General features: G+C 39.1%; 1 protein-coding gene across 2 annotated transcripts in view; it reads right to left on the minus strand.

Annotated features, from left to right (window-relative positions):
* Window positions 1-4,838: 4,838 nt before the first annotated feature.
* NPR3 (natriuretic peptide receptor 3) overlaps window positions 4,839-13,927 on the minus strand; it is a 39,718-nt gene continuing 30,629 nt past the window's right edge. The window contains exons 5-8 of one of the 2 annotated variants that reach the window (XM_048931992.1): window positions 13,586-13,680; window positions 9,646-9,781; window positions 7,782-7,866; window positions 4,839-5,251 (exon numbers count right to left, since the gene is read on the minus strand). In XM_048931992.1, the coding sequence (XP_048787949.1) occupies window positions 5,140-5,251; window positions 7,782-7,866; window positions 9,646-9,781; window positions 13,586-13,680 (428 nt within the window). In that variant the 3' untranslated portion in view covers window positions 4,839-5,139. Of the gene's footprint in view, window positions 5,252-7,781; window positions 7,870-9,645; window positions 9,782-13,585; window positions 13,681-13,927 lie in introns of both variants that reach the window. The other variant, XM_048931990.1, reaches the window with a different exon arrangement.

Below are 13,927 nucleotides of genomic sequence, written 5' to 3' on the forward strand. Positions count from 1 at the left end.
GTCATCTGCTCGTGTCTGGAGCACTGCGCTTCCTGTGAGCTCAGCCCTGCAGCACAGGGTGCCTAGGAATCACAGAACTTCAATTTGCAGTGCCAGCCATGGATGTTCTTAAAAGGATGCCAGCCTCAAAATTCCACTTGAACTCCATGAAGTTTTTAGCTAATCCAATTTTTCAGCTTTGTTTACTTGACAGGCAACATCAGGCAATTCTGGCTCTGAAACTCCGATAGCAGCTGGCTGGCATGGCCAATGCAAGGTGTGCAGGCTGTTGAACAGCAAGACAACAAGCAGCATGAGCTGAAATTACAGAAAAGCGGCCTTCCAGGGAACTGGGAGCAGGTCTGACTACGTGATGGAAAGTAGCTGTCTCTTTTCAGAGTACTTCTGAAGCTGGAGAAAAGGGCATTAAAAAAATAGGGAATTCAACAGTGTTTATTCCACTCTGGGAGAAAATGAGCAAAAAACCTCAACTGCTTTATTTAAAGAAACAGAACGGCTACATGGCTTCCCTGAAGCACAGAGGAGGGTGGTGAAGGATGTGGAACTGTCTTGAGCTCCGGAAAAGGTGGACTGAATTGCCAAAGAAATTTACGACCAGGACTATTAGCTTCCTGTCTTTGATGTCTATTCTTAGCTTTCCAGGAGCATTATGGCATTCATGAGGTGAAAATCGCTCTAGAGCCAAGGTCAGCTAAGGCTGATGCAGCCTGTTCTACTGCAAAGCTGAGAAATTAACTCTGAACTGCTTCAAGATGCTGAGTTTAAAGACTGAAGATACTTCAGTGAGGGTCTGAGTTTGCTTCCTTTGAATCAATGAGAGGTTTTCTTTGTTCTGCTTAAGGAGAGAGTGATTGGATCTGCAAGCCAAAAAATGAAAGAGAGCTCAACCTCCCATTAGAACATGCTGTCATGGAGCATGTTCTTATTTTGTCTAGCTCCCATCCTCCCCACTGCTTTCAAAGTATTAACTACACCTTAATAATTCTCCAATAAAACCCTATGAAATACTTTCAATAATGCAATTAAGCATTTCTTAAAAACAAACAGAAAACAGATCAATAAAATTTATTTTCAAAAATGAATGAATTTAATAAGCGAAATTCTGGCCACAATCCTGCAAAATGTGCAACATTCCTACTGCAGTTTTTAGCACTGATTGAATGTTCTGAGCGAAGCACATCACTGACTGAACTGGTAATTAACTGGTTATGAAGAGAAACAGACAGCCCGAGGCACATAAACTGTCCATAAACAGAACTTCTCAAACTACCTAAGGTCCACATCAAAGCATCAGGCAGCTGAATAAAGCTGTGGGTCTCAGCATACTAAATCACACGTCCTATTGAAAGTTTTGCTTCATCTTTCTCTGTTATAGAGTATGCTGCTGCAGTGGAAGTATATATGATTCAAGTAAGGGAGTAAAGTCAAACAATTTGTTCATGTTATTCTCTGGAAAAGAATTTTGAGGTGTATCAGCTATTAAGCTGGCATATTTGGGAATTCAGTGAAAAACTAAATTATCAGAATTTGCCACTGACCAAAACACAAAGCCACCAGTTCAATTTCACCAGTTACAGGCACAGCTATGAGACTTCAAAATAAACATATGGACTCTGGGGCTAGCCTTGCTCCAATTCAAGCAAGGTGAGATTCCCTAGGATTTGGCTGTGGCCAGTTATGATGCCCTTTGGTCCCAAGTGAGTAAAGCACTTACAAGCTGAAGTCGAGCATGTTTCATGTGTTCTAAAGTGTAGGCTGAATCAAGGCCCTCCTTGTGCTGCTATGTAATGCATATTTGTAACACAGGTAACTAATTGAAGCCAAAAATGTGGGTTTTGAAAACTCTTTGGAGAATCAATTATTATTACTTTGATTAAACATTTCCTTACCGAAGCATAAAAGTTGTGGCATTGAGCTAATGCATATGAATCAAAAAGGGAAAGAACATTAGATAGTAAAGAACCTCTGATGAATAATGTAAACTGAAGGCAGTTTTTCATCTGTGGTTCTTGGAAGACCTGTGAAGATTAGCATGAGGCCTGTGGAGGGCAGCTATGAAGGGCAAGTTTGTTTATGCTGTAGAGGAATGTACTTATGTGAAATACCTTACACAATCTCCACTCTTCTGTGGGAAAAATTCACAGCTGTATACCAACTTAGAAAGATTTTGCCCATTAATCTAAAATACTCCAACACATGAGAAAGGTTCACCTTTAGAAGACGAGAGGCGTTGGGATGTAAAGTTGTAAAGGCCACCATCAGCATCCCACCAACAGACATTTCAGGAAAAAACTTCCTGAAGCCATGATTAAAAATCCTATATAAACCTGGTAAGAGGAACTGTCATTTTAACTGAGTGACCTTTCATTCTACTTTTTAAAAAATGCCTCGTTATAACAAGACGTCACAAAACAAACAAGTTTTCCTAACAACTTGTTGCCCCAGACAGATCTCATTGCTCTGATATTCTGCTCTGAATATTCCTGTGCTTTCCGGCTGTGGAAAGCACAGTAAAAAGGCAGGCCAACACTGCTTTGTTCCCTAACTAGTGGCTAGGTCAGTAGCACTTCAGACTGGAAGGACAATTCATAGCCATTACCATTTCTAAAAATTGTATCCTTCAAATCATACCCTTTTTCTCTACATCCTTAAAAATTTTCCTTAAGTTTTGCTATGACAAAGTAGTCTAAAGGATAAAAGAAAGTAAAAATAATGAAAGGCTTAACTGCAAAACAAAAGTAGATCGAAGTTATCTCTGAAATTAGCTTTTTTTTTTTTTTTTTAACCCAACCAACTAACCAAGAACTACAAACAAACAAACAAAACCATGTCCATTGACTAGATAAACACGATTATTTTTAAAAATCTCCAGAAACTAATCAGGAAGTCTTCTTTCACTCCAACTCTATGACAGTATGAATGCTGTTCTAGCCTATACCCAGCTCTGGTGTCCATGAGACAAAGAGTATACACTTCTGAAAACTGTCCATTAGTCTCAGTGCTACTTTGGATACTGTTCCTTTGAAAAAGTCATAAAGGTCTTGACTGAAAAATGGGATGATATAAATCTATCAGGTGAATAATGGCAATCACAGAAAATCCTAAAGATGCCTAAAATCCTAAAATCTACCCAGTTTATGGCCATCATTGATCCTGCTGCTCTCCTGACCATCAGCAAGCAGGTGATGACCACTGCATATGCTAAGAGATAGTGCAATGAAAGAAATAGCAAAAATATTCATATGAATTATTCCATGGAGTATTTCTCCACTGACAAAAGACAGCAGAAAGAAAACAAAGCCAGCTTTTGCCCTTCATTCACTTCCAGCCACCTCAAAATGGTTTCTCTGAATTTTCACTCTGGCTTCTCAAAGTACAAAAATTTTGTAGAATACAGACTTTAGAGCCAGTTTTCAGAATAACTATTGTGTAAAGTCTGACTATGACTCCTGAGACCAGAAAAGTTCTGCTTATGAAATCAAAATAAGATAAGCCAGAAGATTTCATGCATTACAATAGTCATAGCTGGGTTTTCTCACAGACAGTACTTTTACAGGTCGTCTTCATCGTTTATATTACGTGCTGTTCATTTCCGTTTCTTGACCAGAAAGACCTCTCATCTGTCTAATGTGAAATAACCCATCAGTAGCTAATTCATCACAGATTCAGTTTTGCTCCTGGTAAAGTCAATGGCAAAGTTCCCAGGCATACTAATGGCAGTGAGATTAAAGTCAGTCCTAGAGTAGAGTTTTACCATCCCGATTCCTGAAGATAGTTGTGTGTTTAATCGTACAAAGGTGAAGTTAGCCTCACTGACTAATGTGGGACTACTGAATACACACAGTTCATTATCTTCAGGATCAGTGTTATCATCATATAAGCAATCTGGTAACTGCATTTATATTGTTTAAATAACTGTACACAGGACACACATGCTTGGAGAAGTAAAGGGTTAAAAAGTTTGTTGTTATCCATAAAGTCACTCCTTCTCCCCTAAATACTGGTTCTAAAATGCATTTACTGTTGCTGACTTTCCCTGCATGTTACTCCTATCATAAAAAATATGTCCTCAAAACATTATCCCCCTTAAGTTTTAATCCTACCAAAGCAAAAATAGATATTTTAATAGAAAAATACAAGATAAAAAATATCATAAAACTAAAATGGTAGCATTAATGTCATTTTTACACAGAAAAAAAGACCCTCTTTTGAACTGTCTCAGCTATACAAACCCCTTTGTATTTACACGTTTTGGATGCAATCCTGTGATCACTGAAATTAATGGGATTTTGCCACTGACTTCATTGGGAACAGGAACAGGTCCCACATGGACTGTGCCTCTCTGAAAGGTCATGGCAGTGGAGAGAAAAGAGCACAATAAAAACACAAATAAGATTGCAGAATTAGCCCATCTGCTCTGGAGACCTCTTCTTTTTCACTGTTTCATGCCAGTGAAACTCCACATCGCTCACTGTAGTTTTTCTAAGCTCCCAGTACGTAAGAGGGAGAATCAGTACTTTTCTTAATACTACACAAAAAAGGGAAGAATGATTCATGTGTGTTTCCACCTTCCTGATTGTCATCAGAGTTCATTACATCCAAAGTACCAGCTCCCTCTCAGGATTGAACTTCATGTGTGTAATCCTGCATTTCCTGCAGTCAGGCACAACAAATCAGTGATGCAGGATCATACCCCACATTAACCAACTTTTTCATTTTGACAGCAAACCAGCATTTGTGTCTGTGAATCTGTATTTGATACCCAAAAGTGAAGTGCAACTAAGGAAGGCAGTGGAAGGAGCTAAAAAACGGGAAACAGAATGCAGCATCCTCATCAGTTAAAACAAATCTGCTGTTCTTAATACATGTCTTAAGAAATATTGTCTTTACATATTACGTACATCCTATAACATCAAGCTGCATCATTTTTGTTCATGAGATGAAAGACCATGCGGCATAATGTGATTAGTAAATCATTCCTGAGCTTCTGAAAAAAATTAAGACAAAATTACTGAATTACTGCTTAAAAGAGTGAGTTCCTCAAGAGCCTCTTCTTACACTGATGTCTTTGGTTGTGCCCATTCCCCTAATCTTTTCTTTTTTTCCCCCCAGGAAGAATGGGATTATTTTTCTTCTTCTTTATGCAGCAGAGAAATGAGATCTAATGGAGTCTTCGCGTAACTGCCGATGTTTCCCCATGTTACAGTCCTCCTGTTGAGTTCGTCTCTCAATAGTTATTCTGTACTTCTTTCTGCATGAAAGAAGAGGAACAGAGTGAGAAATCCTTCTTCAGCTATAGGATAACAGGACCTTCCTTATAAAGAATGCCTGTAGGGGACAGCTGTGTTCCAGTTGAAAAATGGAATGTGACAGAATGTGAAACCCTGGTCAAAGATTAAAGTAGTTTGCATTGAAATATTTTACCCAGCCTCAAGAATGACTGTCATACAGCAGTCTCAAAGCATCACGACACAGACATTTGCTTCTTTGAAAAATTCTGATTTAAGTGATTAGGAAGTTTTTGTGAAATGTCATGTGAACTGTGTCACATCACTGCTTTATATTGATCAAAGCCAAATTTCTTTCCTGTGTACAGGGGGCACTTTCTGCAGAGTTTAAACAATGGATTTGACTCTTTATTCAGTTGCATTTCTGACTGAAACTGTATGTTAGCTAACTAACTGTCCCATCTCCCACTGAGAAACTACTATGTTTATAATATCATAAGATGAATCAAGAAAAGCGGTGTAGCACATAGATAAGATGTAAATACAACTGCTCATTCAGAAGACATGCTTTTTCTTGCATGTCTTCCTCCAGGGCCTTGTGATGGATCCTGATATGCTAATTTATACATCCCTCTGCCTCTAACTGCCTTTCAGTTTCCCCTTTAGTATCCAAATCTTCCCCAAAAACCATCAGACTACCATGTTTACTTTTCATGTGTTTATGCTTCCACTGAGTTTCAAGACCAATGCTTCAGAAAGGCATTAGTTCAGCCCCACCTGCACACAGTATTTTTTGTGTAGATGCATCACAAAATCTTTGCATGTCATGATTCCATCTTCTGTTCCACTTGCATGTGTAGCATTGGTCTAAGCTAGGTATGCGGTGGTGGAAGAAGGATTTTCAAAACAACAAGGTTTTAATTTGGATAATATGACTCAACAGAAATTGTTTACCCACAGGTTCCTAGACAACTACATCTGTATCCATAGGCTCAGAAGTAATTAGAAAAAATACATGTTTTTTACTTAATTTATGCTAGTCTTCCACAGGTGAGACAGTGCACACTCAGCAGTAGCTCATCTACACAGACATGCCCTTTTTTCAGAAATGCAGCTCCTTGAATTTAAATCCTTTTAAATCCAAATCTTTCAGCGGAGATTGCATGCTCACTTAACACTGAGTTTCCATGCTCATTTGTACGGATTACAGATCCAGATGATAAAAACAGAGTAATTGGAAGGTGCGTGTGCAGCCTAAAAGCACCCAAAAAGGTGCTCATTTCTCCCCTCTGATGACAAATACAAAGACTGCCAACCCATCTTCGTTCAGGTGGATTTCCAACTCAGATTTTAGTGTCAGATGACTTAGAGTCTAAGACCTGTTCCTACAGTGACCTTTGTATATTTTTGTGTCTGCTCAAGTAGGCCTTTTGCCCTATTTCTTGTACTCAACTACTAATTTCTCTCAGTATCAGCAAGACTTAAAAAAACAAACAAAAAAACCCAGAATTACCAGCTCAGATTGGGAATGTATAAAAAGATGCAAGAGCTTCTGATGAGCTACAATATGAAGATACAGTCGTATTTTCTTTTTCCTTTTTTTTTTTTTTTTTTTTTTTTTTAGGTTTTTAGTTTTTTTAGTTACTGTTAATTTGTCTTGTTTCAGATCCAAACAACACATGATGTAAGTACCAAATATTGTTAAGTATTCGATTGATAGTTCTGGTTCTCAGATCTTTTGAAACCCCATTAATTGCTAGTAAACTGACCGAGGTTTTGCCTGTTCATTTTGTTAAGGTTTTTGTTTTTTGTTTTTTGTTTTGTTTTTTAATAGAGATGTATTTTCATTGATAAAAAGGATTTGATTCTTATTTGTAGAGGTTAATTCTACCCTCCTATTTGCTTTTGCTCTTCATATCATGAAAGGATAAATCATACCATATATAAGATGCTGAACTGATATAAAAATAATTTGGTCTGACAACGTAGGATCAAGTCTCAAGACTTTACATTGGCCAGCAATGTAAGAATTATTTTACCTAAACAGGAATAAAACACCGATCACCCTCTGCTGACCTCAGCTTATTAAGTTAAATGCACAGCTTTGAACTCCAAATGCTCTCTTAAACCAAACCAGACATCTCTTTCCAGCTTCCACTACAATTCCACTCATTGCTCAAAAACAAAGCATGGTACCAGGCAAATGACATAAATTTCTTACATGATCACAAACTGTGCAATTGTTCTGCCAAGCAATACCAATCAAAGAAGGCTTTCAAGGCCAAAGTAATTTAATAAGTTATCTGTGAGTGAACAGAACTCACTGGAACTAGTTCCACAAGTAAAGTTACTCAGAGATGTAAACAGTTACAGGATGAGGCCGAGTCAGTTATTTTGATTCACACAAAAGTACAAGCAAAGCATATTCACTGTCTACAGGGAAGTGTTACCACAGATGATAATGGTGTCTCCCAGCAGAGATATGCTTCCAGGAGCTAAAAGGTGTGGGTGATGAGCAAAGAGTTGAAGGAACATTCAGTGAATTGGACTAACCTGAAAAAGTAAAAAGCCATTAGCAATCCTGCTCCAAGTAAGGCACCCACGACTATTCCTGTAACTGCTGATTCTCCTAGACCACCTGCTTGAAAAATGGAAAAAACAACAATCAGAGTTCATGATGAGGACTATTTGCATTCACACATTGGAAAACACACATGACTAGGAAATGAATGACCAATACCAGATAATAAGTGAAGTCTTCAGAGTTTAAGACTCAGTGGGAATCTCTTCTACTCTAGTTCCTGACTGCTTATTTTTTGTCCCTGTTTTCCTTGCAGTTAAATAAGTAACCAAGATCAGTAACCAATAAAGTAAAAAAAGAGTCAAAAATAAAGATTATACACATGCTGTTAAGAAACTGGTCTGGACAGCTTGATCTGAATCATAACACAAACCAGGATTGCAGCACTGTGCACAACAGGAATCAGCCCTGGATATGCCTTTAGCCATTATAACAGAAACAATTCTATTTCATCTGGTTTAGGATCATGACCTGTCATCAGCCAGTTTATTAAAATGACTGATTACTCAACAGTATCAAGAATCTATGCCCTTTCAAGTTAAAACCACGGAAGCTTCTTCTTGTTCCATAGACACAGTGGGTACAGCAGAGCCCAAGTAGGGACTAGTCTTCTGCAAAGAAAATCATTTTTATGTGGATACAGCCTGCTCCCTTTTATCGTGCCTATCTGAATTTTTGGAAAACGGAACCACAGAATGGCTTGGATTGGAAGGGATCTCAAAGATCATCAGGTTGCCAAGTGCTCAATCATAGTCATAGAATGGTTTGGTTTGGAAGGGACCTTTAAGATCATAGAGTTCCAATCCCCTGCTATAGGCAGGGACACCTTCCTCTAGAACAGATTGCTCACAGCTCCCATCCAGCCTGGCCTTGAGCACTTCCAGGAAGGGAGCATCCACAGGTTCACTGGGCAACCTGTTCTAGTGCCTCACCACCTTCACAGTGAAGAATTTCTTTCTGATATCTTGTCTAAATCTACCTTCTTCCACTTTAAAGCTATTTCTCCTTGCCCTATCACTATCTACCTGTGTAAAAAGTTGATTTCCCTCTTGTTTATAATTTCCCTTTAAATATTGAAAGTCTGTAATGGGGTGTCCCCGTAGCTTTCTCTTCTCCAGATAGAACAAGCCCATCTCCTTCAGTCTGTTTTCATGAGAGAGATGCCCCAGCCCTCTTAGTCAGAGAAATATTAAGGAAATTAAACTGCTCCTTCCTTTTATGTTATCCCTGAGCATTTGAGGGGTTTGTCTCTATACATCAGATGTGTGCTTAAGGTCATCTGAAAATCCTCTCCCCTCCCCTCTCTTCCCCTCCCCTCTCCTCTCTTCTGTGCATGGAAACCCCAGCCTTCCAGATTCATAGTTTTGGTTCAATCTACTTCATCTCTTCCCAGGCTAGTTGTCCCCTCACAATGCCTTCCAATAGCATTGAAAATCATGCTGCACTGGTAAGTGAGCACTGGTAGAACTGAGCTCCACACCTGCTAATTGTTGATATAATTATTCTCTGTTCAGGGTTTCAGTTCTATCCTTCCTCATGGCTAAGACAGACTTTACCTTTTAACCCTTGGAAGGTCACAAAGCCTCAGGGTCTTGGGCTGCGCCTCAAGCAGGCATTACAACAACTATCACATTTAAATTCAGGAAAGTGATTCAGAACACATACTACCAGAGGCTGCAAGACCTTGGCTTCACAAAGAATCAGCAGAGGGACACACTCACGATGTCCGACTTAAGATGACTGTGCTAAGCAGTTTAATAAGGCCTGTTACGCTGCTTCACTACAAGGATTCGTCCTTCTGACAGCTGCACAGAAGCATTAAGTCTCTAAACTTACATGATTTACAAGGTGTATTGTTTGTGTGCTCCGAAACTCGGCTTTCATCTATTCTCAGCCTGCCATGATTCCAAGGGTATTTCACATTTGATCGAATTTCAAAACGCCCCTGCTTTCCATAGTAGTCTCCGATCACCTATGCAAAAGGAAAGGAATGAAAGATTTTATTATCACATTAGAGAAGTAAAACAAAAAGGAATGCTGCACCAATTGCTTGGACTCCTGTGTCTGAATGCTGAATCACAAGGGATGTGGCTGAAGGGGTCTTTGGGAAGTTATGCAGTCCATGCTCTGCTTCAAGGCAGAATCAGCTGAACAAGAGCATTCCTGAAAGATGTTTATCCAACCTGCTCTTCAAAGCCAATGAAGTTGGAGATTTGACATTTTCCGCAGGCAATCATTCCAGAAATTGTCTTTCCCATCACTGACTTTCCCTAGCATGTAAGCAAAAACTCCCTTGTTGCAATTAGCCATCACTACTTACCCAATTACCAGTCGACATAGAGACTCTTCCTGAAATATCCTTTTGCATACTCACAGACACTTACCTTTCTACCCTTAGTCTTTTTTTTTTTCTGTATAAACCCAGTTCACACAAGGTGTTGTTCTTTTTTGTTTGTTTGTTTGTTTTTGTTTTTTAAACTCTTTCATATTCCTTCTTGAAAGCTCTCCTTGACCTTTCTTCAAATCCTCCATAGCAGAATGAATGCTCAGGACTGTCATGAGACCGGGAGAAAGCACTTAAAATATTTTGCATGTTAGACTTCTCTATTTTGTAAGGTCTAGGAGATACACAATCAATTTCAGTTATATCTTTAGATCTTCTGCAGAACTACTACAGAGCCAGTCATTCTGTACCTTCTACTTCTGCTGTTGTCTGTATTTACTCAGGAAGGGCATTTTATGCTTATCATCCTGGTAGCAAGGTCTGTTATTTCAGACCAGTCCATCGAGATGATTCACAATTTCAGTCCCATCCCCAATTGTAAATTCAGGCTTTAATTCAAAGTAGCATGCTTTGGATCTACTGCAAAGTTGCAGGACTAAACTGTGCTAGCACTAGGTAACTCATCTGAAAATAATTCCAAAAATTATTTTCACAGTAGTAAAGGAAAAAGTCCAAATATGATAACACTGAAATAGCAACGACAGCAGAAACACATCAACAGTATTAGTCTATAAATATCTATAAATATCTATTAAGATAGAACTAGGTTTTAGAATTATAGTTTTCAAATTAAAGACACTGATACACTGCTCCAGACTTTTACTTAAACTCTTTTTTGAAGAGGAAGAGTTAAAAGACATAACATGCCCTGGTTATAAAGGAGTTCATTTATCTTCCAGTATTTCATCTGGAGTTAAAAACTTGTAAGAAATCTGCTGCATTGGCAGGCAACAGATTTAATTGGGAGATTGTTTAATTTGTCAAATTGGAGTGGGGGAGTCCTCCTCTATCATCAGAACTTAGAAAATGTGAAAGCATGCAGAAAGGCTTAAGAACAATAAATAGCTATGAAGAGACACCAAACAGATTCAAATCAGAAATAGGATACAGATTTTCAAGAAGTAAAAGTGGTTAAACACTGACACATGCATTGAGGGAGTTTGGGAGGCAGCTCTTCATTGTCTCCAAATGAAAAATGAGTGCCTTTTGCAGTGTAAGCACTACCCATGGTAAACTGCAGGGCTCCACGCAAGGGTTAACAACCCACACACCTGCAGTGAAGCTCTGTCGGAACAGGTATTCTGTTGTTTTACCAGGACCTTTCAGATTTAAATTCTGAATGATCCTGGAGAAAAGCTCTGCCCAAAAGGATTAATCTGGCTCAGCTCAGTTGAGAAATAAAAGTTCATGTACTGGCATAGCAGAAACTGGCAAAATTAATAAAACAAGAATCAACGAAACAATATTTCTAGAGTGAGGCACAGGGACAGAAATAAATGTAGCAAATACAAATAAGTAATCACACATAAAGCATGCTAATTGTATGTATATGCATCATAAAGTAGAAGAGAAATTAAAATGAGCAACATATTAAAAAAGGTAATATGAAAGAAGTAGAAGATTAAAACTGCAAAGGAAAAAACAATAGAAGGCTAAGAGCAAGAGATTAAACTGTTAAAGAGGATAAAGAATTAATGGGCTGAACAAACAGAAAAGATACAAGTTGTTCACACCAGCCTTATCCCAACTAATCTGTACTCCTAGCTTCATTTAATGATGATCAGTGATTTGTTGGTGGCCCCCAGGGCTTGACACTGGGGCTGCTTCTAATTAATGCCTTTATTAATGATCTTGATGAGGGGATTGAGTGCACCCTCAGTAAGTTCGCAGACAACACCAAGTTGGGAGGGAGTGTTGATCTGCTTGAGGGGAAAAAGGCACTACAAAGGGACACGGACAGAATGGATCGATGGGCCAAGGTAAACCAAATGAATTTCAATAGGGCCAAGTGTCAGGTCCTGTATTTTGGTCTCAACAACCCCAGGCAACCCTGCAGGCTTAGGGAGAAGTGCCTGGAAAGCTGCCTGATGGATTGGGAGCCTTGGTGTGCTGATGGACAGTCAGCTGAATATGAGCCAGCACTGTGCCCAGGAGGCCAAGAAAGCCAATGGCATCATGTCTTCTATCAGGAATGGTGTGGTGAGCAGGACTAGGGAAGTCATTCTGCTCCTGTACTGGGCAGAAAGTACATTGAGTACTGTACAGAAAGGACACAGGTGCTGGAGCAGGTCCAAAGAAGGGTAACAAGGCTTGTGGAGGATTTGGAGAATGTGTCCTACGAGGAGAGACTGAAAGTACTGGGGACGTTTAGTCTGAGGAAGAGGAGGCTGAGGGGAGACCATATTGCTCTCTTCCAATATTTGAAAGGTGATTGCAGTGAGAGCTGGGCTGGTCACTTCTCACTGGTGACAGGATGAGGGGAAATGGCCTCAAGCTGCACCAGGGGAGGTGTAGGTTGGATATCAGGAAAAGTATCTTTACTGAAAGGGTTAAGCACTGGAATAGGATCCCCAGGGAGATGATTACCATCCCTGGATGTGTTTAAAATCCACTTGGACATGATTTAGCAGAGGACTGTTAATTAGGGTAGTATGGTTAGGTTGTGTTTGGACTCGATAATCTTTAAAGTCTTTTCCAACCTGAGCAATTCTGCAATTCTATGATTAGTCCTACCTCTGACAGTGCCTGCAGTTTACTGCTGGAGTTTTTCAATCATTTTTACACAAGAAAATGCATGAGACATCCTTACTCATGTGAAAAGGCTTCTTGAATTTGTTTTTGCTGCTGGACTGACAAAAATAATAATTTCACCAGACTCCACATAGAGAAAGTCCAGCTCAGTCTGACTACTGATTCGCTTCTGAGCTTGCTGGGCTCTTCATGAAGATGAAGAGCAAAAGATTACGAGCAAAACTTATGTTGATGTTTACTTTGCAGCTAACAGCACAACTACCTGAAGCTGTATACTACAGCTTGAATTAGGGCCGTGCATTAATAAACAACCCAGCCATGCTGGGTGCAACTGGTGCTATTTTGTACAGGCTGTTTTTCACTTCTGTTTCTACTCCTCCTTCTGTATCCAGTGGAATAACCCCAGTGTGGCATATGTTGTGCCCAATGGTCCTTCTTACCACTGAGTAAAAGGACTTAAATATTTTAAACAATAATTTCTTACGTTCACAATTTATTAGGCTTTGCTAGCATGTCAGGTTTCATCTGTTAAATTTTAAAGACTAGCGTAAAGTGAAGAAATACATTGGAACTGTCAAAGAATTTTTAAGTTTAAAAATTGTTTAGAATAATTACTTCAAGAAGTTTTTTTAAAGAAATGATATGGGCTGCAGATTGACATGGTTAAGCAACACTATTTTAATGTATATATTTAACAGACAGATGCCCTCCAAGTAAACAGATGACAGGCTGTTTTCTTACCTCCTGTGTGCCAGTCTCTGGGTCCGTCATTGCAATCACTGAGAAATCCCCGTATCTGTCCCCATTGGCATCAATGGACACCTGCCCTGCAATGCCTAAAGAATGGCATGTGAGGAATTAGAAAATTAATTAGTTAAAATACTGAGCCTTTCCAAGCAAAACAAGAAAACAGTGGACAGGTTTTTACAGACTGATATGACAGGAAATCTCATCAGTCTCCCAGCATTTTTGTTGGCATTCCAAAAGAAATTGTAATTTCATCTCAGTGTCTGCATTCCTGAATTCTTAACATTTCTCCTTTTTAAATATCAAATGTGTGAGCCTGTTTGGTGAATATGTGAG

Source organism: Lagopus muta, chromosome Z, assembly GCF_023343835.1.
Source record: "Lagopus muta isolate bLagMut1 chromosome Z, bLagMut1 primary, whole genome shotgun sequence".
NCBI classification, from domain to species: Eukaryota; Metazoa; Chordata; class Aves; order Galliformes; family Phasianidae; genus Lagopus; species Lagopus muta.